Here is a 25,975-nt window from a genome sequence, read left to right on the forward strand (position 1 = left end):
GGAAGCTTCCAATATTTTATTTGGATGTAAATATAGGGATGATTGCATTGAACTCTTAATGGAAAAAGGAAATTGATCTGAGAAATTACAACAGTGAATGTAATAACTTTTCTTATTTATTATGTTTTCCAAAAGATTTAGTAAAGTGTCACAGATCATTCCCTAGTTCGAGGCTTCTCTGCGTATCATCAACAGTCCCCATTTTTAACTTTCATTCTCCTTTACCCCCAGCACTAACTTTTTCGGCTTACTAGTGAGATGTGTGATTGCCTGGAGGTTTGGCTGATGTTAACTTCTGGTAATTGAGGTGAGGCTGATGCCAAATGCTGAATAAAATATTTACAGGTCAGTGGATTTCTAGAACACCATTTGCACACTCTACGGAAGAAATGAGAATTGCCCTGACGATGGTGCCCGTGAGGTAATGAAATCATCACTGAGAAGAAAGGGTTAACGCCCATCTGGCAAATTAGTCCTAGAGGTTGAAAAGAATAAAGTTCTTGGGGAAGGGTCATTTGAGGACAGTTCTTCAAGGACTGCTCTGCCCTTGACTGCCACAAAACAACGCTAGAAACTAAGGGCAGAGCCTAGATTGTTCTACATGTTAATTCCCAGGAAGAGGGGGGCAGAGAGCGTCACCTATGAGACACTTACTTCTCTGGCACGAGGTGCCTCGGAATCCGGGTGCGCACTCACAGATGCCATCGTCAGGAGAACAAGAAGCCCCATTTTTACAGTAGCAGGGCAGCGAGCAGTTAGGACCCCAGCGTCCCTCGGCGCATACACTGTCGCAGTGCACACCTGTGGCAACACACGCAGGGCAGGGCTGAGGCGGGTGCAGTGTGGGCTTCTGCGGTTGCTAACACAATCGTGAGGCTCGAGGACGGGGTAACGGCAAGTGATGCAGGCAACATTGAACAGAGGTGGTACCCGGCTTAAAATCCACACACAGGGGTGGTACCCGGCTTAAAATCCACGAACCACCGCCTGGATACATCAGTCCACAGAACCATCCTAACGTTAACGAATACCCAGAATTCCCTCCTATGCCTTCAAGGAGAGGACACTTTCGTTACATTGATTTTTCTTCTTTAGCACAAGGGAGCAACAGGAAGCCCAGGGGCTCTGTCTATTGAAAGCAAAATTTGTCAAAAAAAAAAAAAAGACTATTGATTTTCTGTTTATCCCGGCCCCTGCTCTTTGCTTTTACAGAGACATGAATAAAGTATACAATGATGAGGCAAATCATGAAATGATTAAATTATTTTACATGAAGGAAGCCTACTGGGGAGGAAACAAGGAAACACAATCCTAAAATATTTCAATCATCTATTGTGCCTGATACGCTGATGCGTTCATATGCGTCACCAACTTTGTCCCTAAAATTTCATTTCACATTGGACAGATAGAGGCAGACTATCCCAGCCAATATTGTGGATGCGCTATTGTCTAAGTCTCTCTTATGAAGTTGTGTGACACTATTTAAGTTTTTATTGGGAAATAAAGAAACCTTAAATCAGTCATGACCCAATAAGCAAACATCTATAGGATGCTGAGTCTGCAAGAAGGAAAACAAAGGCAGACATTACTGGAGGCAAAGAGGGTTTTGTAAAAACGTACAAATGCATTTGAAACACACCAGGGATCTCTTTGCTGCATCAGACCTCTCAGAACCCTTCACCTGCAAAGGAAAGAGTCCTCAGTAGGGCTGCACCGGTGACTGCTGGCTTCCCAACAAGTGAGAGCACATGAGGACATGGTCAATATGGTATTCCACAAAGTTCACCGCAACCCTGCCTGGATGATGCTGGGCAGGCCACCCCACATTTTGCCTTCTTTTTTGGAGAAAAGTTATTGTGCCCCAAACCTAACATGGAAGGCATTTTAGATGAGCATAAATATGTCACCTGCTGGTATAAAACCATTTCTGTAATAAATCTCTACTTTTGCCCATCCCCATGTCGATCCTCTAGAAGGTCCTTAACTTGGCAAAGACTGATCAACAAGGCACAGCCTCACTGTGTCCAGCTCAGGTTAGCAACAGACTTTTATACCAGAAGAAACCGGTTCTTAATATAAAACGGATGGGAGAGCTAAACTTTCCCCACAGGTAAGTTACTAAAATGTGGGCCTGCTGTTCTTTCCTGTGTCCACACAATCTGACCTCTCAAGGCCTTTTGGAAAGTTGCAACACGCCTGCAAATCCCATACTCAATGAGTATGGAGTACCCGTCATGGGTGATTTTCTTTAAGGCAATACCTGTACCACACAAAAGTTAAGGCATTCAGAGCAGCAGTAAACTTGGGGGCAGTCCGCAAATGTAAGCTTCGCTTTGTGTCTGAAGAGAATACTGTCAAGGATAACCGGCCTGGGGCTTCCCTCCCAATTGGATTTCAGGTTTTCCATCCTCGCTGTAAGCCAAGGCTCCCGTTGGACAGCCAAGGTGGTAAGGGACCACCTGCTTCATAGACTCAGATGTCCCTGGGCATTTTGAACCAGATCCATTCAGGCTAATCTCAACAAGAAGCCTGAGGAAGCAGTGCCAGAATAATTACTCAGCTAACCTTATAATCATGCTGTACATTAGTTCTGGTTTCTTAATACATTTTTTTTATGTGGAGTGAGGTTTAAAGCATGAGACTTGGCTATTTAGGGTTACTTAATTTATCAGCTATTGGTCAAATCACATTACACTTAAATTCAGCCATAATGGAATGGAATGGAATACACTTCAGGTCAAAAGCATATACTGGCTGTATTAGTCATGGTTTTCTAGGGGAATAGAACTAATAAAATGAATCCATGTGTGAGTAATCTCATGTGTGTGTATATATATATATATCACATATATACACACACATATATATACATATGTGTATGTATACATGTATGCACATGTATGGGCTTTGTTAGAGTGGCTTACAGGCTGTAGTCCAGCTAGTCTGGCAATGACTATCTACCAACACAAAATGAAGAATCCAGTATTTGTTCAGTCCACAATGGTGAATATCTCAGTATACACCTGAATCTCAAAGAAGTGGGTCTAATACCAGTGAAGGAATGAACTTGCTGGTGAGAGTGAGAGCACACAGGGACAGAGCTAGCCCTTATTTCTTCCATGTCCTTCATATAGGCAGCTACCAGAAGGTGGGACCCAGATTAAAGATCTGTCTTCTCACTTAAAATTATTTAACTAAAAAATCCCTCACAGGTATTTCAAATTGATTCCAGATGTGGTCAAGTTGACAAGCAAGAATACTCATCACACTGACTTTGGATATTATAGGCTATCATGATTACTGGATAAGCACACTTATGAATAATGACTGAAGGCCAGGTTAGCTATCTAAATTAAGTGATCCTATGCTTGGCATTTGATTTCTCTTCCCTCAAGAGATTCGTCCAGCTGGCCAGCATACCCATCTGTCATGATAAAGGTGATTTTCCAGTAAGTAAAAAGTACTATGGAATAGTCAGGAAATCCATTGAAAAAACACCAAACAAACAAAGAAACACTGTTTCACATGATTTACCCATCATTTTGTTTCAGCGACTGCCTGCCTCTGGTTATATAAACATATTTTAGCAGAACTAAGCTTGTTTTTTAAATAACTTTGGTTTCTTTAGTTTTAGTATCGTAAGGAATCTTTCTTTTTAATATAAATTATAAACATTCCATTTCCTATTCTTTCTTTGAAATTCAAGCTCTCTTCTTTTATTGCATTCAGTAAAGGAGTTATCATTTTGCACATATTAATGTCTAATCTATTTCGGAACAAGTATCAGAGATGACACAAGTCCATAAAAAAGTAGGATGTTCTCTCCCCTCTGCGGCATCCTCTATCCCACAGCCCTGCCTCTCCTCAGACCCTCTTGCCTCTTGCCATCTCTTCGTTCATCACACATTCAGGAAAGGGAGTTATAAATCTATCATCCTGGGACCTTTCTCTAGGGATTATTAATATTTCAAGAAGGCACACATTTTGAGAGTCTAAGAAATAAACACCTAACTGTAAAAAGGATCACAATGAAGTCCTACCTAAGTGTTTCTTTGAGTCACATCTTGGTATCAGGTTGGGGATGTGAGCTGAATAAGGACAGCCCTGCAGTGAGGTGTGGTCCAAGATGAAGAGGTGTTGAAAAGAGCTGTAAGCTTGCTTTAATTCTCTCTCATCTCATTATTTCTACTGATCTCATATTTGCCAACTCTGAAAGAATCCTATGAAACTTACTTCCATTTCTTTGTCTGCCAAAGATGAAAAATAATTTAAGCCAATATACCTTCTAGGAGTATATTGATGATGAGTCATTCTCCAAAAAAGACACTCTCCAAAGCTCCAGGTGATAAAGCTCAGGGACACACCCCCAGCTCTGCCCAGTGACTGAGGAAGGAGAGAAAATAGTTCTAGGTTGAGGGAGCAGTACTACAAGACTCAGAGTCCCAAGAAGCACACAGAAGTCCTTCAGAAATGACCAGAGTTGGGAACACCTGGGACTTAGGAACTAGAAGCACCATGTGAAGCGTGTGGACAGCCATGGGTTCATGGAGAATAGCTACGAGCACTATACTGTGGAGGAAGAGACTCTCCCTGCACACCACGTCATGTTAGCAGAGCCCCAGTGAGGGATGGCATAAGATAAATTCATGTTTTATAGGATAGTGGATGAAGGTGTAAAGAGATGAGTCTTGAAGACAAAAAGTCAGAAGACAAGCTGAGGCAACCTTAGGGGAAGAAGAATTCTAGAGATCAGTGGAGAACATGCAGGTGAAAAGTTCCTCTGTCCCTTACCTTACCCCAAACACCACATTCTGCCAGATGAGAGAGCAAGAGAGCCTGGCTGGACTGTCTGGGACCTGACACACACTGAGTGTAATGATTGACCCTGGGTGCCAATGTGCCTAGACAAAGAGAGGTGACACCTCATTGTGTCAAGAGAGGTGATGCTTCAGTGTGTCTGTGGGGGTATTTGCAGAGAGGACAGTGAGTAGTGGAAGAACACTTGTCCTGAATGTGGGGGCCCAGAGGGATAGAAGCTAGAGCAGGAAGAAGCCAACACATAGGTCCACATGTGTGGGGACTGAGAACTGTTACCTCCAACTAAAGAGAAATAGAAAAATAATGAAATAATTTCTGAGACAATTTCTTTGAAATATCCACCAAGGAACAGATCAAAACTTCAAAAGTAGTTGTTTCTAGAAATGATTACTAAAGTATTTGGAAAAGGGGGCAAACGGGAAGAGGGCAGGTTTCTATTTGCAGGCGTTTTTGCTCAATGGAAGCACTTCTTCCCGATAAATTTTCCAACGCTGATAAGGAGATCTGCGAGAGACTGTTTTTGCCAGGACTGGGAACAAAGAGCCCATTGATAGCCTTCTCAAGTTGCTAGGCAATGGCTGAATGACCGTGATAAACTTCAGCTAAGCAGCACTAAAGAAATGTTCGTGCATTTAATGCCTGATGCATTAAGCCAGGGGCCTCAATGTGAAACCGCCATTCAGTGGGCATTTGTGATTGCATGAATGTAGAAAATAAATCATCTAGGATGTCATTATTTCCTCTCTCAAAGATGTAGCCCAAAACCTCATTTCATTTATACTCAGCATGACAATATTGCAATATTAGGGATGTTGGAAAATAAAGAAAATTATTTTGATTCAATGTCTTGACCTTGGGCAGCAATCTATTAAATACATGTTAGGGTAAAAAGTGAGTTATTTGTTAATGATAACTGGGGTAGGTGATTGTAGAAGAACCATGATGACTAGTCATAAATTTGCTAGTTTCCTCATCTCTAGCATCATCTTCAAAGCGATGGCACAGACAGTGTGGGCAAATTGTTCACCAGTGTACCTCCTCTGGCATACTCTGACAGAACAGGGAAAGAGTTGGCATTATTACCTCTCCACAATGCCAGTACCCAACCACAATGCCAGCAGAGACCATTGAGTCTCCCAACTTCTGATTCTTAAATCACAACTTTTTATTAGTTGTTGACAAAAAAGTCTCTCTTGGTCATAGAAACTATGGAGGTCCACATCTGTAGCTATAAGACCAACAGGATGGCAAGTACTATCTGTCTGAGTACAGCCCTGGGTGAAAGCCAACAGCAGGCTGCAGGGCAGAGGGGGTAGCAGGGGACTTTTCTATAGCCAGTCTCACTTTAGAGACTCAGGCTTCTGTCCATCAAGGGAGGGACAGACAGACAAATACCTGTGCACGCACACACACACACACACACACACACACACACACACACGCGCGCAATATGCCCAGTCCCAGAAGGTCCCAGAAGTGGGTCGTGTGCATTGTGGTTAATTGGACACTTTCATGTTGATTAAACACTTTCATGTAGTTTATTGACTTGAACTTGGATTCCCACTTAGGTGACTCTGGGATGCCACCCTCCCAAGGTCCTCATGGTAACCATTTAGGCATCACAGAGGTGCTGAGGTATCAGAGAGCCGCTATGTTGGGATAAATGAGTCCCTGAAGGTAGTTTTCCTCTGCACCACTGGTCAAGGTGGATGTTTGGGACAGAAAGGTTGCCAAGTTGTGCTTCCTAGGGGCTATGGAGAAGCTGGCTTCTTGTCATCAAGAGACTGAGGGACTCTCCTTCCATGTTGCTCATTCCTATCTGGGCTCAGGTGAGCACCCTAACTCTGATTCCATTCTGCTATTCCCATTTCCTTGTTATACTGTGTCTTGTTCATTCCATTCATTTTCCTAAGGTGCTCAAGGGCTGATGTGGTATCCTAACCCCATTTCCACCAGTTTAGTGTTTGGGTGGTTTGAAAGAAAAAGACCCCCCCCCCCGGAGTAGCATTATTAGGGGGTGTGGCCTTGTTGGAGGATGTGTGTCACGGGGGTGGGTTTTGAGGTTTCAGATGCTCAAGCCAAACCCGGTCTCTCTCTCTTTCTGTTGCCTGTGAGTCAAGATGTAGGACTCTCGGCTCCTTCTCTGGCACATGTCTGCCTGTACATGCCATACTTCCTGCCATGATGATAATGGATTAAACCTATGAACTGTTAGGTCTCTTCACAGAGACCCTAACTAAGACAGTTATCTAATTTTCTTGTTCTAATATAAAGATGTCTTTGAGCATTCTCTTTCCTTTGGTCACAGAAATGAGGCTTTTGTTAAGAAATGGTCACTGGGCCCCATTATCATCAATAATTAGGAAGATAAGATGTACCAGATTCCATTCAACAGACTGGAGATTGCCACTGTCTTGGCTCCTAGGATAACTTTTTGTTTGTTTGTTTGTTTGTTTAATTTCTTTTTTGGTTTTTCGAGACAGGGTTTCTCTGTATTGTTTTGGAGGCTGTCCTGGAACTCGCTCTGTAGAACAGAGTGGCCTCGAACTCACAGAGATCCTCCTGTCTCTGCCTCCCGAGTGCTGGGATTAAAGGTGTGTGCCATCAACACCCGGCTTGTTTATTCATTTTTTAAATGACAGAAATTATCATCAAGTAATGATATTCAGGTAGCACACTAGACAAGTGCCCTTGGCAAACTTGCCACTCACCCCATATGCTAAGGAGGTCATGCTGAGAAATTTCCAAGTCTTTGTAAAAATTTTCCAAAAACAAAATGCTTCATCGACTGATGAGGGTTTCCTCATCTCTACCCCACCCCTTCCACCCTCCAAATTCCCATTCAGTAGGTATAGATGGTGACTGGGAGCATGAAAATGGGAAGAGTTCCCAGGTGACAGTGATCTTGGTCAGAGCTGGGAACCAGGTCACAGAGTGCATGCATTTTTGGACCGGTGGAATGAAACAGTGATTAGCTATAATTTCAGTGAGTAGGTGTTTCTGACTGACGGAGCCTGGAGCAGAGAGGGAGAAACACCGACCGGTTTCTACCGTTTAGGAAATACTTTACAGAGCCCATCACTCCACTCCTATTCTGGACAGCTGCATATATACATACATATCTATGAAAAACTAATTACATTTCATCTGGAATTTCTCAATCATTTCTGAAAGAGCAGTTTCAGTTCATAATTGTATGGAATGTGTTTGCACACACACCATACATGCTACATGAAGGCGCTTGAATGTGTGCAGTGAGTACTCATGTGTACGAAGCCCAAGACACAGCCTAGATATCCTTGATGTGTGACAAGGACCCTAAGAATTAAAATATGTATTTCAGGTACAATGGCATTTATTTCCCCCAGCTTTCTAATGAGGTCTGTTTCTTTCAGATAAAACAACCTATTGGCTGAAAATGTCAATAAACTAAGGTTTTAAATATATGCATGTGGTAAATGTGCATGTCCTTTCTTTGAGAAAATGGTACATTAACTTCAGAAAGAAAAGTTGGAATACTGAATGCATTCGAGCTTTATCTTTCACAGTATTTTTGTTTGTTTGTTCAAGGCAGGATTTCCTTTCTATAACAGCTCTGTAGACTAGGCTAGCCTAGAACTCAGAGATCCACTTGCTCCTGCCTCCCCAGTACTGGGATTACAAGCAAGTATCACCACCGCTTGGCCACAGTGTTACATTTTCTATCTAGGTAAAACATGCTAACATTTGTAGACCTATTCAATTTAAATTTTTTTTGAAATTATAGACAATTATACCATTTCACCTCCCCCTTCCCTCCATAAACCCTCTTTATGTCCATCCCTGCTTGCTTCCTCTCAAATTCACAGACTTTTGATTTAACTGTTATTATGTGTGTACACATACGTATGTAATTTGAATGAAGGCATGCCAGTCACTTGAGCTGATAATGCCCTCCCTGTGTGACCCAGGCAAGAACCATGAACTATATAGCCTTATTTTAAAAATCTCAGCTCCTTTGGGAAGATACAAACCTAGAAAACACTGTGAAGTCTTGAGTGATGATTCCAGGTTAAGAAACCAGACTTCCTTCAAAGATGAGATGACAGCTGCTCAGTCTAAGTATGCCGATGGCCTCCCCTGACTACTTCCTCTGCCTGTGTCCTCATTGGCTGAACACTTTCTACCATGTTTTTACTGTGACTAGGGGAACAGCGTAGGCCCAGGGTTGCAGTTCACTGAGGACATGCCCCTGTTATAATTACAGACCATACCCTCTCCAGCAAGTGATCCCTAACATGTCACCTAGAGCAGTTTCAGCAACAGAGAGAAAGGGGCATGATTCTCATGTTTCCCTGGGCTTATGGTAATGTTTGACTGAAAGTTGGCTCTTAAGGCTCTTTAGCAAAGCCTTCTTCCTGTTGTGAAAAGTCTTAACAAAGGGCTTACTCAAAACAAATTAATCGGTGAAAAAAAGTCTATTCATGGCTGACAATGAAATGATGCCCTGTATAAATATTACCCAGAATCTGTTCTTTCTGTTTAGAAAAAGTAATCCAGCTCTTATTTCAACTATGATCTGTTTTTAAATTTTCTGGAACTTTCTCCTCCCCCCTCCCACACACATGTTTGCTTGTCTCAGATGTGTCTAAGAGTGTGAAGGAACAACCTCTCTGTAGGCTCAGAGACAGCTATTTACACACCAAGACCCATGGAAGACCTAGAGAAATGAGGCATTGGGGGACAACTGGGCTATTCTGAGAACAATAGAGACATAAGTATGGGCTACAAAGCAAAAAGACAGAGAGAGAGAGAGAGAGAGAGAGAGAGAGAGAGAGAGAGAGAGAGAGAGAGAGAGAGAGAGAGAGAGAGAGAGAGAGAGAGAGAGAGAGAGAGAGAGAGAGAGAGAGAGAGAGGAGAGAGCCATGAGCAGGAAGCAGGCTGGGCAGGGGATTACAAGATCACATTGTGTGGCAAAACCAATGCATTCCCGCAGGAGCCTGATAGGTCTAAGGCCAGATGGAATAATTTGTCTTACCCCATGACCCAGACTGTGGAATGCCAGGAACACATTTTCTAACTGGCTTTAAGCCAAGTCATCTTTTGCTTTTCTCATGTGTCCTAGGGTGTCTCTTACACAGGCTGGTTCTAAATTATCAGAGTAGGCTGACACGTGAGCTGTGACTGGTATGTCCAGGGACACCCCTGACTCTCTATGGATTTATAAGACAAAAGTAGGATTGGTAGAGTAGGGCCCAAGTTACATAATGTGGCCCCTCTGTTAGGACTGATCTGAGTTTGCCAGAGTGAAAATGCTCTTTGCCTCACTGAGGTCACTGAGAATTTAGTGCAGCCCATCCATTTGCAAAACTCTGGAACCCTGATGAAATCACAAATGTGATTTAGTATCCAGCATCAGCAACAGTGACTGAGAGGTAACAGAGGACGTAGAAAGATGAATTTTTGTGCTATTAAGCCAAGTTCACAAGTCAAGAAGGAACTATAGGGACAGGGGCCTTGGATCCATGGGTCACTTCCACTGACAGCAAATGAAGTCCTTGTACCAACCTGGCCTATCTGACAAGGTGACTCTATGACAGACACTAGTAAGTGACAGTTCATCACTGTTTTCTTCTACCCACAACCAAAGAAGCTCTCAGCAAATTCGGGGGGTGGGTCGCAACAGAATCCCTCTGAGGGATGCTGGTGATAGGTCATGTTTGTGAATCTGAAGACTTAATGTAGTTAAGTTGCCAATGATCCCCAAATTAATCTATTCGCTAAGCCGCACTTAATTTCCATCTTGCTTATTTGTAGAAACTGGTACATTGATGCTAAAAGCCATATGGAAATTCAAGGGATCCAGCATGGCTGAGACAACCACAAAAAGGATTTGAAACCTCCTACACAGCCATCATAACCAAGCAAGAATTGTACCAGTATGAGAAGTGTACAGACCAGTGCAATTGACTAGAACATCCAGAAATAAGCTTCACACCTATGGGAAATTGACTTCTGGCTAGGAAGTTAAGACAGTCAGTGGGAGAAAGAATAGTCTTCAAAACACTGTGCTGAGATCACTAGTTATAGATAAAGTTTGACCCTCTGATCATAATGTATGAAAGATTAACTCAAAGTGAATAAAATCATAAGTATAAAAGTTTTAAAAACTTTAGAGCGCAACATAGGACTAAATCTCTGCAATCCTGTATTAAGCAATGATTTCTTAAAATTGATACAAGAAGCACAAAAGAACAACATTTTAAAATTAGACAAGGTAGACTTTATCAAAATAAAAACTTCTGCTGAAAAGAGATGCTATGAAAATAGCAAGGAAAAAAACAGAACATGTGAAGGAATGCTTGCAAATCACATCTGGTAAAGAAAATTTATATGATATGGTCTTAGAACGCAATGCTATAAAGAAAAACAACTCAGTTAAAATTTAATGAAGGATCTAAATAGATGTTCCTACTAAGAAGATTTACAGGTGGCCAATAAATGCACAGATGATCGGTCCTCAGCATCATCAGCCATCAGAGGACCACAAAGCAAAACCTAAAGAGGTACCACTTCACAGCCACGGAGACAGATGTCACCAGAAAGACAGATGTGTGTCGGGGATAAAGAAGTGCTCAGATGCTGCTGGTGGGGATGTAAAGTGGTCCTTCAAGAAGAGCGATGCTCTTGCTCATGATTTACAGACTTTGAAGACGGCACTAAATGCCCAAGCAAACCTGTACATCATGAGTAAAGACATCTTTCTTCTTCTGGGACCACAACTCACCTGATAAACTTCCTGGCTGAACTCATGAAACCACATAAATAAGGAGGAGTTTCTACACCATGGTTAGAAATTTTGTGCTCAATAATAACATGAATTTGCCATGACTCAAACTTTTAGGGAAGATGGGTTTTTAAACTTTTATTTCTGGGAAAGAGATGTAATATTTGTAAATGAACCATATTAGTAGTACTTAATAGTTTTATCTGTATGATGATTCTAATTGTAGTCTTGAGACTTATTTTAATTTTTTCATCTCTCAATATTCAAAATACACTACAGAAATCTTGCTGGCCTATATTCGATCAGTGGGATCTTGCATTAAGATAAATGAAACTGACTGATGTTGGTGACTGATTAATCACACCTAACACATAACATTCCATGGACAAAAATATGTCTACTTGCTGGGGATTTTGTTGCATTTTATTTTATTTTTTTCTGAAAAAAAATGACCTGTGTGTGTTCCTTTGAAGGAGCAAGCAACACCACTAGATACTAAAGCATTGGTTATTTCTTTCAAACACTGGCCCTAAGCTGGTACCTGACCATCCAGGGAGGCAGCGGCAGTGGCCTGTGATGGGGTGGCAGCCGTCAGCGTGGCTGCAGTCACAACGCTCGGCACAGTTCAGCCCATATGTGCCATCCTGCAAGGAAGAGAACATCACAGCCAGCAATGACAAACCTAAGTATTTCCACGACAACAATCAACAAGGGCCTTGAAATGCTTCCTAGGAACATGCATCACATGATCTCTCCCCTGATGCAAAATGCATGCAAAATCACCTCAACTCTAACTTCAATTGGATACAGTAATTGGAAGACGTGCATGGTGAAATAAATTATGCCAACATGTATGTACAATCTATATAGACAACAATATTAGCATGCCAGTTGACTAAAAGAGCCTTTTCTTATCACCACACTCATAAAAATATGCTCATTTATCTCTAATTAGTTTTACAACATAGTCCAGTGTTGCCCATAATTCTCTTCCTTAGAGGGAAGAGAGGTCATTGTCCACAAAAAAGATACACATACACACATACAAATACACACACTAAATAGATAGAGAAATTAAATAGATGATAAGTGTGTACATAAATATATAGATATATAGATACTACATATGTTATATATAAAATGAACTTAATTGTGTATATAATTATATGTACATAATTATATTATGTACAGTATATATTATATATACACCATTTTATTATGTACATTATATATTACATATGTAATTATATAAATAATTGAATTAAGCTCATTTCTATAAGCTGTTGACTGTGGAATACATGACATAGAAAAGAAAACTGAAAATCTGTTGTTACTTTCTCTAAATATCTTCCTTTCCAGGAAAAAGTCGAATCTGTGAAGAACACTATGATTCAAGTCTGTACATAAACATTACAAAGGTAGTCTCCTCATCTGTCCCTGTATGTACATGCTATTATTGAGTGGTCCAATAAAGAGGAGACTCTTGGAGGATGGACATGATTCATTCTTCATGAAGAAGAATGGAAATGTTCTTATTTGTAGGGAAAACTTATTTTTGACCCCAGATCCTAGGAAATGGTATAGGGTACTACAACCCTCTCCATGTCGCACAAATACTGAGGAAAACAGCCCAGAGTCTGAGGATGGGGACATGGAAACAGCACTATCAGGCAGAAGGTGTTAGATGACATAATCATTTGTCTAGAATTTGTTAAGAAAGGAATCAACTAGCCAACGTCTTAGGCTAGTTTGACAGGATTGGACAGCACATAGCTCTGCTATAACGAAGTAAATCAGCTTACCCTGATTTATTAATACATCTAATAAAAAGCAATGGACAGTTTGCACTGGGGTCTCCACTTTGTCTACAAGGAGGAGGTAGAAGACCTCCTAACATAACAGCCCAGAGGAGCTTTGCTAATCTGCCCATTGGTCTGGAGAGAGACAGCAAAGATAGCTTAGCTCGTATGGCCTTGGGGAACACAGAATAATGCAGGGCAGGAATCCTTTCTCCAGTGGGAAATGGGTTGTACTTAACAGGAAGGATGCCCAGAGGAGAAAAGAGGCCCCATGGAACTCTGTCTCTAGAATGGCCCCATTTAGGGGGTCACTGTTATCCGATAATGTCCTGAGGGGAGAGAATTTACCACTGGGGATGGAATGCTTGATGGGTCGAGAAGAAAGCATGATGCACACATGAAAAGTGCCTTGGGAAGCAAGTGTTCAACAGGTCACTATAGAGTTCCCTTCCCATTCACCCTCAGCTAGTCTGCAGCACCTTCAGAGGAGGGGGATTTCCCGTGATGCATGTCTCCAAATTAGGTCAGGGGAAGGGAGTGAGTGCTGAGTAGACGTCTGTGCCTCCAGAAATATTTACATCAACCCAGGCTGTTTCCAAACCTTCTTTCATCACTTCAATGCACATTTCTGTGACACCAGCCACCGCCTCCTTTTCAGCCCCTGTCACTTCCCACCCCAAAGCCTGCAGATTTCCATTATAATGGAAACAAAATATGTGGAGAGTTGACAGGCATACACACTGGGTGTTTGACCAATGCTGCTGCCTGGCTGCACCCAGGAGATGAGTGTATAAGAAATAGAAAATGTTGGAGTGGGGGCTGGGAAAGCAGTGTAGGGATAAAGGGAAGGAAAGAAGCATTCTTTAAAACCTGCCTAACTGATTTCCGCTCTATCCCTTTCTGAGCCTCTGACCACTTCCACTCTTGTAATAGTTACCGAAGACTGGGTCACACTCCTTCACCTCCAGCAAGAAAAAACAAACAAATAAACAAACAAACAAAGAAGCCAACCCTCCTGCATAGTCTTCCAGGCATGGCCACCCGGGGCACACATACCTGGCAGGGAAGTTCACATTTCTTCCCTCGCCATCCAGGTGCACAGGTGCAGGTCCCATCCAGGGTGTTGCAGGCACCCCCATTGAGGCACTGACATGTTAGGTTACAGCCAAAGCCCCAAGTGCCACTGGGACAGCTGATGGAACAGTCTACCCCGTGCCAGCCTGCATGACAAGAACGACAGAGTGTGTGAGGAACAAAGGCGACCGGGAGCTGTGCTGAGCCCTTCCAAGCCACATCTCCCTTCAGAGACATCTTGGAGATGCATAACAGTGCTGCCCAGCCCCAGTCACAGCAGTGGCAGACAGCCTTGGCTCTGCCACAATAGGCCTCCACCAGAAATGAAAAGGAACCCCCTGAGGAACCTAGCAGCCAACTGTGCCGTGTGATTGGTCAGGGATGCCAAGGCTGAGAAGCACCCCTGGGCTACTGGGAAGGGATGTGGAGTGAGGTCACCTTTAGTGTGTTGCAATGCTTGGGTAGAAAGATAAGCTTTGTTTATTTCTATGGGAGGAAGTGGAAGGTTTGTTCTTGGAAGAATAACAGCATCTTTGAAGCAATAACCATTAACCATGAAGAATGTGTTTCCAAGATCCTGGCTCTATCTATGGAGGACACACATAAAATCTGTGCTGGCTGCATTTCTTGTCACTACTCCAAGTCAGGCCATTTGGGGGCATAGACACGTCTGCTTGTTTACCCTTCCCAAAATCATGGAGTCAGACTTCGAAAGCTGGCAGCAACTTCAGAGATGACCAAATATGAGTTTCTTTCCTGGACTCAGGAAGGATGAGAGATGATGAGGTCACACTGATTTTATTGGGTTTAAAGCTAGAGCCCTCATCCATGTGTCCTTCCAGTGACTCTAGGAGGTGACAGGACGAGGGGCTAATAAAGGATTCAGACACACATACTCTTACCTGCCTTACAGATGCAAGACCCATCCACAGGAGAACAGACTGCATCATTTTTACAGCCACAGTGAGAGGAACAGTTTATCCCATAGCTTCCCAGAGGACATGGAGTAGAGCAGTCAATTCCCTAGATGAGCACAAACAGCAAAATGCAGCTATTTTTTCTGACTGACACCATGCCAGCACAAACAAAAATATACCACGGCAAGGCTAATTGTGTTTTCTCTCTAATTTTAACACTCTAGACTTTTGAAACTTGCTATGATACTATTCCTTATATAAATTGTGCATACTCAAGTGCAACACTGGCTAATCCATGATTGTGATAAAATTATTAAATAGGACACGCCAAACTCCTGCTGACTTCTTTAGATTTGTCTTCATAACAGAACAACAAAACAAACCTTTCTCCCTTGGTTATGCAAGTAGGCATATAAAAATAAATTATAACAACTTTAAAATTATTATCAACAAAAATATAAGCACAAACCGTACATCATTTCTAAGTGTTTCATGGACCTCCCTGTATATTATGTATGTTATTAATGGATGAATCAAAGCAATACTCAGCCAGTGGTATGATTCAATTTTCCAGCAGTAGGCATTGAACACAGAACTGAGTTACCAAAGGTTACTGAGGGACTTATCTTTTCAGAAACACAAAAGACTCTTAAGAGGAGGTTAATTCAGACGTCAGCCAAAGAATTGTGACTCTGATCGGAAAACTCTGGAAAGGTCCTCTGGGCCCTAAGACTTCATCACCCACTCTTTCTACATTATGTGCCCTGGGGTGACTGTCAACATTCAGCAGAATTCAATGCACAGTCACTACTGCCCCTTTTCAATAGCTAAGAAGGTCCTAGGGACCTCCCACACAATTCTGCTTTCTCGTACAGATACATTTGCAGAATCTACACTCTCAAAGGGACTTCAAAACTTTGTGCAACTGACTGTAGAGTGCAAATATATCATAAATGTTAACTGATGCATGCTGTGTCTTTAAATTTTGTGGAATTAAAATAGAAACTGTTGAAAATAGTAGCTAGCCTGGGTAGTGGTGGTACTTGCCTTTAATCCCAGCACTTGGGAGGCAGAGTCAGGCAGATCCCTAAGAGTTCTAGGCCAGCATAGTTTACAAAGCAAGTTCCAGGACAGCCTGGATTATTATACAGAGGAAAAAAATAAAATAATAACTAATAATAGCCACATGGAAAAACTATTTCTTTGTTGACTATATATAACAATAAAACAATTACATAAGGAATAATTATAATGGGTCAGACTTCCTGGTGAGTTCTAATATTAACATTAATGGCATTTGATGGTTTCATTAGTATTCTCTGTTATAAATGGAATGTTAGAGCTATTTTCTCAGATAGCTGTTCTCTCATGAATGTTATGAATGGTTTAATCACGTTTGCCATACTTCATGGTAGCTCACATAAATTGTGCTGTTGATCTGTTCCACACTGTGTATCCCTCGCCTGCCACCAGAGCCCAAGTTACTCACTTTGAATCCAGGCGCGCAGGCACACCTTCCCGTCACACTGTCACAGTCAGCCCCATTTTGGCAGCTGCAGATCTGTTGGCAAGCTTCCCCATAGAATCCAGGAGAGCATGTTTCATTACAGTAGAGTCCGGACCAGCCTGGCTTGCAGCCACACTCTCCAGACATGGGATGACAGCTGAGAGACACAGATGAAAGGAACAAGTCATTCTGGGACAAACATGACACTTCAGCTATGTGCAAACATTGCTTTACCAATAACCACTAAACGTGCAGGGACTTCCATGACATGATTTAAACCTAATTCCTATGATGGTGTGTTTAGTTAATTGGCTGACATGCCCTAGTCAAGTGACTACAATAACCATACCCTACTCAAATGACTACAACAACCATACTCTTTTGTCTAATTTTTTTTGTCTTAAACTCAAACCATAACTCAATAAGAAGGCAGGCACACTGATGAACTCCATGCAACGCCAAGTCCACTGTGTGATATCCAAGGAATTCCAAAAGCAGCAACCTTGCCAACAAGTCTCTCCTCCCAACCTATCTACCTGGTGGTATAGCAGCAGCTGTCACCTGGAACAGTAGCCACATTGACAGGGCAGGCAGCCAGCTGTTGCCCCACAGCAAATGGTCATATCAGCTGTGCTGATGTTCATGCAAGTGAGTGGACACAATAAGGCACTCTGTGACATGCTGGCTTAAAACATGTGTGCTTCTTGACACAGGAAAACCTTAACAGTCAAACCCTGCTGACAATAGAAAAACTGTGTAGAGATGCCCACCCCACCCCCACTCCCGTGAAGCCAAACCCTCTCCTCCTTAAATAGGAATAACAACAAAATCTAATTTCCATCTAGACACTTGCTAAATGGTCTTTTTAAAGAAGCTAGTTGTAGAATTTGTACTCTGTGGGGAGAGGGGACTCTTAGGGATGAAGCCAGAATATAATTCTAGTTCTCTATCTACCTGAGAGACCTTAGGGAAGGCACAAAGCCTCCTATTTGAAATCCCCTACTTAATGAGGTCTCAGTCACACCCCCTAACCTTATTTTTTTTAAGTAGAAGAGAGTGCACATATGAGCACCATATGCATGCCTTGTGCCCGCAGAGGTCAGCAGAACGCTTTGGATACCCTAGAACTGGAGTTGCAGTGGTTGTGAGCCACTGCAAGAACAAGTACTCTCAACTCCCGAGCCATCTCTCACTCCACATCCCATACACGTATGCTGTATGTCCTTTTCTCTCTTTCTTCCTTTCCTGTCTCCTTCAGAAAAAGCCAGGAGACTGGATGGTTTGATCTCCATTTTCTGACGCTTTTTGTTTTCTTTTTAATGTGATTTCAGACTCCTACTACAATTAACCATCCACAGGAAAAAAACTAGGTATTCATCACAACCATCCTGAGCACATGAAGATAAACCTAAATGCACGTATGCAGTTGAGATTTCCTGGGTAGAGAAGGTTTGGATGCAGAGGACAAGGGTTTGAGTCTTAGACACAGTTAGATCTACATACATATGAATAGATATATTCCCCTGGTACCATCTTTGGGCAAATAATTGACATATTTGTGGCATCTAAGCTTATGTCAAAGGCTGAGACCTGTTCTTCCTTCTTTTACAGCCAGTATCTACCCTAGTGAGCTATATTTCTGTATGTGGTACCCACCATCCATCTGCCTGGGGATTGCTGTGTTTGTCTGTGCTCATTGATACAGGAACCTTGCCACATAGACCAAGCTGATTTCATAATCAAGATTTTCTGCCTTTGCTAGGATTACAGGTATAAACTACTGGACACAGCTAAGACTTGCTCTCTTTTCTTCTTCTACAAAATTATTTTTATTATTTATCTATATTTTGAAATTTTATTAATTTTTCATGCAATACATTTTGATCATGTTTTCCCCTCTTCCAATTCCTCTCAGAGCCTCCTCACCTCCCTACCCATCCAACCCTGTGGGGTTTTTTCCTCTCTTTAAAAGAAACACACAAGAACAGAAATAAAAATAAACAGGCAAAAGACCATTATGACAAAAACAAAAATGCCCAAACAAAGCAAAATGTGACAAAATGTTTACAAAAATACAATTGAGTTCATTTTTTTGTTAGTCAATTACCCTTGGGCATGGGGCCTGCCCCAGAATGTGGTTAGAAGACCCAGCGAAACCCCATTGGAGAAAACTGATTTTATTTTTCCTTTGCTAGTAGATATCAGTTGTAGATATTTTCTTGGTTAAGGTTGGCACTCCATGTCCACACTTCCCTCTAAGTGCTGGGACCCTGTCTGGTTTGAACCCATACAGATCTTTTGTGTGCTGCCACAGTCTCTGTGAGTTCATATGCGCACCAGTCCTGTTGTGTCTGGAAGACATAGTTTCCTGGAAGTCACCCCATTACCTCTGGCTCTTACAGTCTTTCCTTCTCCTGTTCTAAACAGCTTCTTGAATCTTGAGGGTAGGAATTTGATAAAACATCCAATTTAGGACTAAATGCTCCAAAATCTCTCTCTATGCACACTGTCCAGTGGTGTGTATGTAACACTCTGTGTTACTTCCCATTTGCTGCAAGAAGAAACTTCTCTGATGAGCGCAGAGAATTGTTCTCTATCTCCCCTTTAGCCTCATCTCCCGTCTTTAACTGCTGCTAGGACTTCATTCCAACTCAAAACTATATTTTGACCCTCTCCATATCTCCTCTGTGTTATTCTATGACTTGCCAACTGAACTAAAAAGTCTTCCCCCCTTCCTTCCTCTCTGTATCTACACCTTCGTTGTCACCTAAAGCACCAATCACACCATAGCTCCTCCTTAAAAGCTTGTCCAAGATTCCCCACTAAACAACACCGGGATAAAACCCACACTGTTTAATATGCTGGCATGATTATCCTATTTCCTTCCTAAACCAGAAGCTCTTAAGAGTGGAAAAGGAGAGAATAAAACTCATCCTAGGACAATAGGCTTAACTATCTTGTCCTTGTGAAGCCAGATATGGTCACCCTAAAGTAGTCAGGCAGCCTCGGCACTGGCCTCTGCCATCTCTGTGCCTGCTCCAACCCCACCATGAAAGGCCTGCCATTGCGGGTCTCACTTTGTCACGACGCTCAGCCACAGTGCTTTTCTCTCAGCTTGCAAAAGCATCCAGAATTCTCGAAGAGCTTCCATGGGTGAGCTACTCCAATGTCTTAGAAGGCACTTCCCCTACTCTTTACCTGCCCCTCTCTCCATCTGGGCCTCAGTTTCAGCTGAAGCAGCTCCTCTTCCGAGAAGCCTTCTCCAACCACCAAGACTTAACTAGGTCTCTCTAGTTCCCTTCCCCTGCATCCTACCCTTCCTCCACTCACCGCTCAGTCGGCAGCGCTAACTACTTTACCTCGACATCTTTCTTCCCTGCCACACCACAGATCTATGAGGCCAGGAGTTAAGTCACTTTTGCTGCCCGTTCCCAGCACACAGTAGGCTCACAGCAAAGACTGCAGAGTGAATGATGATAAGGACGTGGCCAATTTCAGATCTGGTTTTCATCTAATCCCTGCTTCTCTCTCACATGTCAGGCATGATACAGGTACCTGAGGCCAAAGGCAGAGCTTCCCTGAAGCTTTGTTTCAAAGATGTTAGCCTTAAATTAAAGGGAATTGCCTCCAACCCCAGAGAAACATGTAATATCAGTTTTGAAATGGAAAGAAAAGGAAGTTTGCTAGCAGCCTTCAGGAGAGAGTCAATGCGAAAAGGAATTGCTAAAATTTAGGATTTAACACTGTGATACAAAGTCAGCAAGACTGTGAAAACAAGACAAATTTATATGAGTAAAACCTTATATTTGAGAAAAGCAAAAGGAAACAAAATGTTTTACTTTATCTTAACCTGCTATAAAGGAAAGGAAATCTTTGGTAGAATAGAGCTTACAGTAAAAAGTCGGAAATATTATTCATAGCATAGCTGTTAATGCTGAGCAAAATAGATATTACTATATGAATGTAAACTGAGGGCAGACAGAGAAAATGATATTCAAGGACCCCCGTGAGTGGCAGCACAACATACTGATTTCATAATGACTGACACCAGGATTAGCGTTCTCCAATTTGTAATTCAGTGTAGGACCTCAGATGGAGGTACTCAAGCGGCTCTGACTAGGGCAGTTAATGGGCAATAAGACCTACACGTGGAAGATTGGAAGGGAAGGCAATATACTTCATATCTGTTTTCTATCTAAAGAACAAACTGCTTTTACACATGAAAATACAATTAGGCACATATGGAAATATTTGTCATTTTACACATACATATAATTGCTGCTATGTTAAAAAAATAGGTTCTTCAGTTTAATAGCTAACTTGTAACAGGAATCCAGTTGTACATAATAGTGGCATGGGCCTGAGATCCTGGCTACTAGGAGGCTGAGGCAGGAGGATTGCAGGTTCAAGCACTGCTTGGGCCATACTGTAAATTCAAAGTCAGCCTGGGCACTTGGTGAGACTCTGACTCCAGATAAAAAAATATGAAAAGAGCCAGGACTGTACTAGAAATAAAGTACTTGCCTAGCATGCTTTCAGGTCTTGGTTTGACCCCCCCAAAGACATATTTACTAAAACATAATGAGTCGTTGAGCTTCCTTTTATTCATTTCCTTATATGAGGTCTGCACTCAAATGCAATGACAATTGGGTGGTCTCCTGGTTAGTTTTGATTGTGAGTTGATACAACTTAGAGTCACCTGGAAAGAGGGAGAGTCACTTGGAAGCATTGACTCCATCAGATTTGGCCTGATTGATGACTGATATAAGAGGGACCAGCCCACTGTGGGTGGCACCACTCTTAGGCAAATAGAGTTATATAGTATGGACTATATAACAGAGTTAGGTAAGCATGAAGAGACAGAGCCAGTAAGCCCCCTTTCCTCATCATTTCTGCTCTAGGTTCCTGCTTGGATTTCTAACTTGACATTCCTCAGTGACAGACTTTTACCTGGAAGTGGAAACTGAGACAAACCTCTTCCACCCCAATTTGATTTTAGTCATGGCGTTTATCACAACAGAAAGCAAATTATAACAGGTGGTGTTTGCAAAATAAGGCACATATGCTGTGTGCCATCTAAGTAAACTCATTTTATATTCTTGCTCTAAATAATTTCCACCTGAAAGTCTAGGTCAGTAAAAATGTCTTTGGGTTCATTAATATTTAAAGTATTGATATTACTTGTAAATATATTTAAATTAATCTCAACTAAATAATGGATTACAAAATAAAATGGCTACAGTTTTGGGGTGATGCCTCTCCTAAAGAAGTGGAGGCCAAGTTCAAGGGCAGTCTAGTCTACGTAGCAAGTTCCAAGTCAACCAGGGATATACAATGAGTCCTTGTCTCAAAATAAAATAAAATAAAGTAGAGCCTACTGATTCTGGGTCTGCTTGTGAGTGTTCTTCATCTTATAAATGAATATTGGGCAACACGACATAACCAAATGATTATATTTATTTAGATGTTAGAGCCTGCCCTGCTTGCTGTTGACTTTAGAAGCCAGTTGGCTAAAATGAGCCAAGGCTACCCTTCCAGAGACTCCATGTGCCTAGTCACTCTTATCATCCAGTCAAATGCCAGACACGGAGTGAGGGTTTCCAGGACCAGTCAGCTTCCAATGGATCTTCCAGGAGTACCTACAGATAATAGCAAAAGGGACCCCCAGGCTAAGGCTGAGCTAACTCACACAGTAAAATGTCATCAGCTACTAAGGCTATTCAATTTGACATCATGTGTTTATTTGTTGTGATGCAACTAATGCTAGCCTATACTAACCCCTTCTCAAATGTGTGGCTCTCATATGTCAATATTCACTTGCACAGAACCTAAATACTATGTAAACTAGTAATTTACACTGCATTACATATATTACTAATTACAGAGAAAGGCTTGGATAAAATTATTGCATGAATTATATGTAGTAGCAAATCTCTACTTGCTTTATGAGGTGATAAGAGAACAAATTAGGCTTTCAATTAAAAGCAATGATTCTAAACTCTTTTTATCTCTAATGCACGCCCTGCATTTTACAGGGATGTTCAAGATATAAGAATTAATAAATGACTCCAGCTGTGTAGCCAGTGTGATAGACTCATGTAATCCACATTTAACCATCTTCAAATAGGAATTTGTAAAAAGCTAATCTTTTAAAATAGTTTTCATGATTAAGAGCATTTAAATTGTTTCTAAATCTTGGGAATAGTTGATAGACATCACTTCAGTATTGTTTTGATCTGTGTAATTGTCAAACAATCTCATCTACTTCTTTATTGGAGTATATACATTTAGCCCAAGAGGGCCTATGTCAAGAGCACCACAGTCCTATGATCAAGGAAAAAGAAAACCACCCTCCACCTACATCTAGAAACCCAGTTCCACCAAAACCAAGTCTCCATGCTTCACCAGTTCCTCTCAGAACAGAGGTCTACCCTTATGTGGTTTTCTGCTTTACTGGGTTTCAGTTGCATCCACACACAAGAAAGAAACCCACTGGTGATGCTTGCCTTACTGTAGAGGAAGCAAAACTCATGATTTGCGTTTAGCCGTGCCAGCCCCTTACATGTCATAAAGATGAAATAAGCCTTTGCAGAACATTTATTAACTGCATACTTATCCAATATTTCATGTAAGAGAGAGATAACAGTATGTTCCAATGAAGGAAGCACAAAGTTGACCATAGAAAAGTTGCTTGAATCACTTGGAGAGTACACTTCTTACACACACATGCACACACACACACACACACACACACACTACAATACGAAGTTCATTTTTCTTCTATTCATAACAATGACTTAAAGAATAAGCCAAGTGCACACCATTGTTTCCCTCTAGAGCTTATGTGTTTGGGATTTGATGTGTCTAAGTATGAATGAAGGGCCATGTGCACTGAATGCAAATAAAATTCTTTCTCCTAGCGTCTGAACTGTCGTACACTGCACTACATTTTTGTCCAATTTATCTTTTCCAGACATCTGCGCACATCTGGGAATTCTCAGTTATATGTATCTGGTCTGTGGAGAAGGGGAAAAGAAAAGAGTAGGTGGGAAAATACTTTTCAGGGACAGACAAGGCACAGTAAGGTAAGCAGGAGTGTGGCTTCCTGTTTCTAAATTTTTGGAGAGATTTTTGACCTGAAAGACCCCTGTGAGGTTTTTTTTTTTTTTTTTTTTTTGGTTGGTTGGTTTTGGTTTTGTTTTTTTTTGTTTTTTTGTTTTTTTTTTTTTTGGTCAGTGCAATCAGTTCTGAAAGCTATCCCACATGTGAAGCACTTTCACAAACCCCGCCCACTTCCTCTCTGTAGCCTTCCTTTTCTCCCGCAGATGTGTTGTCAAGTAAGAGATGCTGCAGTGATCAAGAGGCTTTCACATCCTGAGCTTGGCTTAACCCCTATCTCTCCGTAGAATCTTTGCTTCTAAGGGAGTGTCACACAATCCTTCTGTACATTTCAGCAAAGTCATTTTTACTAGTCCCCATCAATAGAGAAAATAAATTAATACCCACCAGCAACCAATAACCTTAGCCTGTTGAACAGGGGCTTTTCAGTCACTAAGTGAAAAATAAATGTCCTTCAACTTGATGTTTTCTGTCAATAAGAAGCCATTCTTGCCAACCCCTGGACACTAAAGTTAGAACTTTAATAGAAAATGTTTTTTTTTCAAGATAGCTGGTACTCACCTATGAGTGTTGTCCAGGTGGCAGGGGCACTGCTTGTCACATTTGATGCCGTATAGCCCCTCAGGACACAGACGCGCCTCACAAAATTCGCCTGCAAAGCCCGCTTCGCATAGGCATGCCCCACTCACATGGTAACACTTCCCTCCGTTAACACACCTGCAGGTCTCCGCACAGCGAACTCCATAGGTCCCAACAGGACATTCATCCTGACACCTATTCAAACAAGAGGCCAACAGTCGGTTCAAAAAGCCCCAACTATGTACAAGTTAGAATGCTTTTTGAACCCATAGTATTTCATGTTTGTCCCTTTGTAGGCAGAAAAATAATGAGATGGATCACTCTGGATAATAGCATTAACAGCCATAAGCATGTAAAAGGGAGAACTAAATACAAAGACTCAGGCATTAGGAGCTTCCGATATCTAGTGTCCTCTGCCTCAGTCTGTAGTTTATAAGTAGGCTTTGAGTTTTTCTAACAACCTTTTTTTTTGGCAAGTGAGATATTGCCCTCTGTTGGGAAGGATGGTCAAATGGCAGAGGAAAAAGAAACCCAAAAATTTAACCTTAGCGTCTTTTTCAATTAAAAGAAATGGCGTGGGGGGGGGGATACTTTGGTAAGTTGGTTGAGGTGGGGAGCTGATCCTGATGCTGGGTAATGGAGGAGGCATCGCAGGTCTGTGGAAAGCATGAGTGGTTATTGGGGCTACCAAATCTCTTTTTGGTGAGGTGAGGTGACAGAGAGCATCCAGCCAAGAGGACAGGGATGAAGTCACACCTAGAGCAGTGCTCATCACGGTAGGGGATACTGTTTCAGCAGCCACTTCCCGCGTGGCTTTCCAGTCACGCCAGACTCCGATAAAAAAATGTAGGTCAGTATTGCATTTTCCAGATCTGAACAATGCAAGCAGCAAGGCATGCTTAAGAGCAATGACAGAGAAACAGATCCAAGAGAAGCAGCCTTTCCAACAGGCTCGGCATAATTATAATGACAGGGTGTGGTGAGCGTCAATACTGGGAGTCTAAGTAGAGAGGGAAAACCTTGGGAGTCTTCTGACATTTTGCTGGTTGGCTCTGGCTCTAGTATGCACTAAATACGATGGAGAAAAGAGAAATGGCCTACTAGTAGAAGGTTTCCCTGCTTCTAGACATCTCCAAGTGCACTTGACAGCATGCCATCACTAACTGCTTAACCGCAAAAGAACTTCTGGAGCAATTCAGTGAATACAACTTCAAATAAATTCAAATGTAGACTTTAGAGCTACCTATGAATGCCTGCAGCTATTTTTAGAACAGAGTATTTTATAAAGGTCCTCAATATTTTTAACCTTCAAGATGCTTTAACAAACCAAGTCATCTGATTTGTTCCTTGAAAGTGTGTACTTTAAAGAAAGACTTTGTAAGGTACAAAGTGATTG

The 25,975-nt window shown here is 41.8% G+C and overlaps 1 protein-coding gene across 1 annotated transcript in view; it reads right to left on the reverse strand.

The window, feature by feature from the left end:
- The window catches only part of Megf10 (multiple EGF like domains 10), a 149,424-nt gene that overhangs the window by 20,746 nt on the left and 102,703 nt on the right, over positions 1-25,975 (reverse strand). The window contains exons 9-14 of the mRNA XM_040741797.1: positions 24,562-24,774; positions 16,864-17,038; positions 15,360-15,480; positions 14,440-14,603; positions 12,126-12,228; positions 655-801 (exon numbers count right to left, since the gene is read on the reverse strand). Of these exons, the coding sequence (XP_040597731.1) occupies positions 655-801; positions 12,126-12,228; positions 14,440-14,603; positions 15,360-15,480; positions 16,864-17,038; positions 24,562-24,774 (923 nt within the window). The remainder of the gene's footprint in view (positions 1-654; positions 802-12,125; positions 12,229-14,439; positions 14,604-15,359; positions 15,481-16,863; positions 17,039-24,561; positions 24,775-25,975) is intronic.

Source organism: Mesocricetus auratus, unplaced genomic scaffold, assembly GCF_017639785.1.
Source record: "Mesocricetus auratus isolate SY011 unplaced genomic scaffold, BCM_Maur_2.0 Super-Scaffold_6730, whole genome shotgun sequence".
Lineage (NCBI taxonomy): Eukaryota > Metazoa > Chordata > Mammalia > Rodentia > Cricetidae > Mesocricetus > Mesocricetus auratus.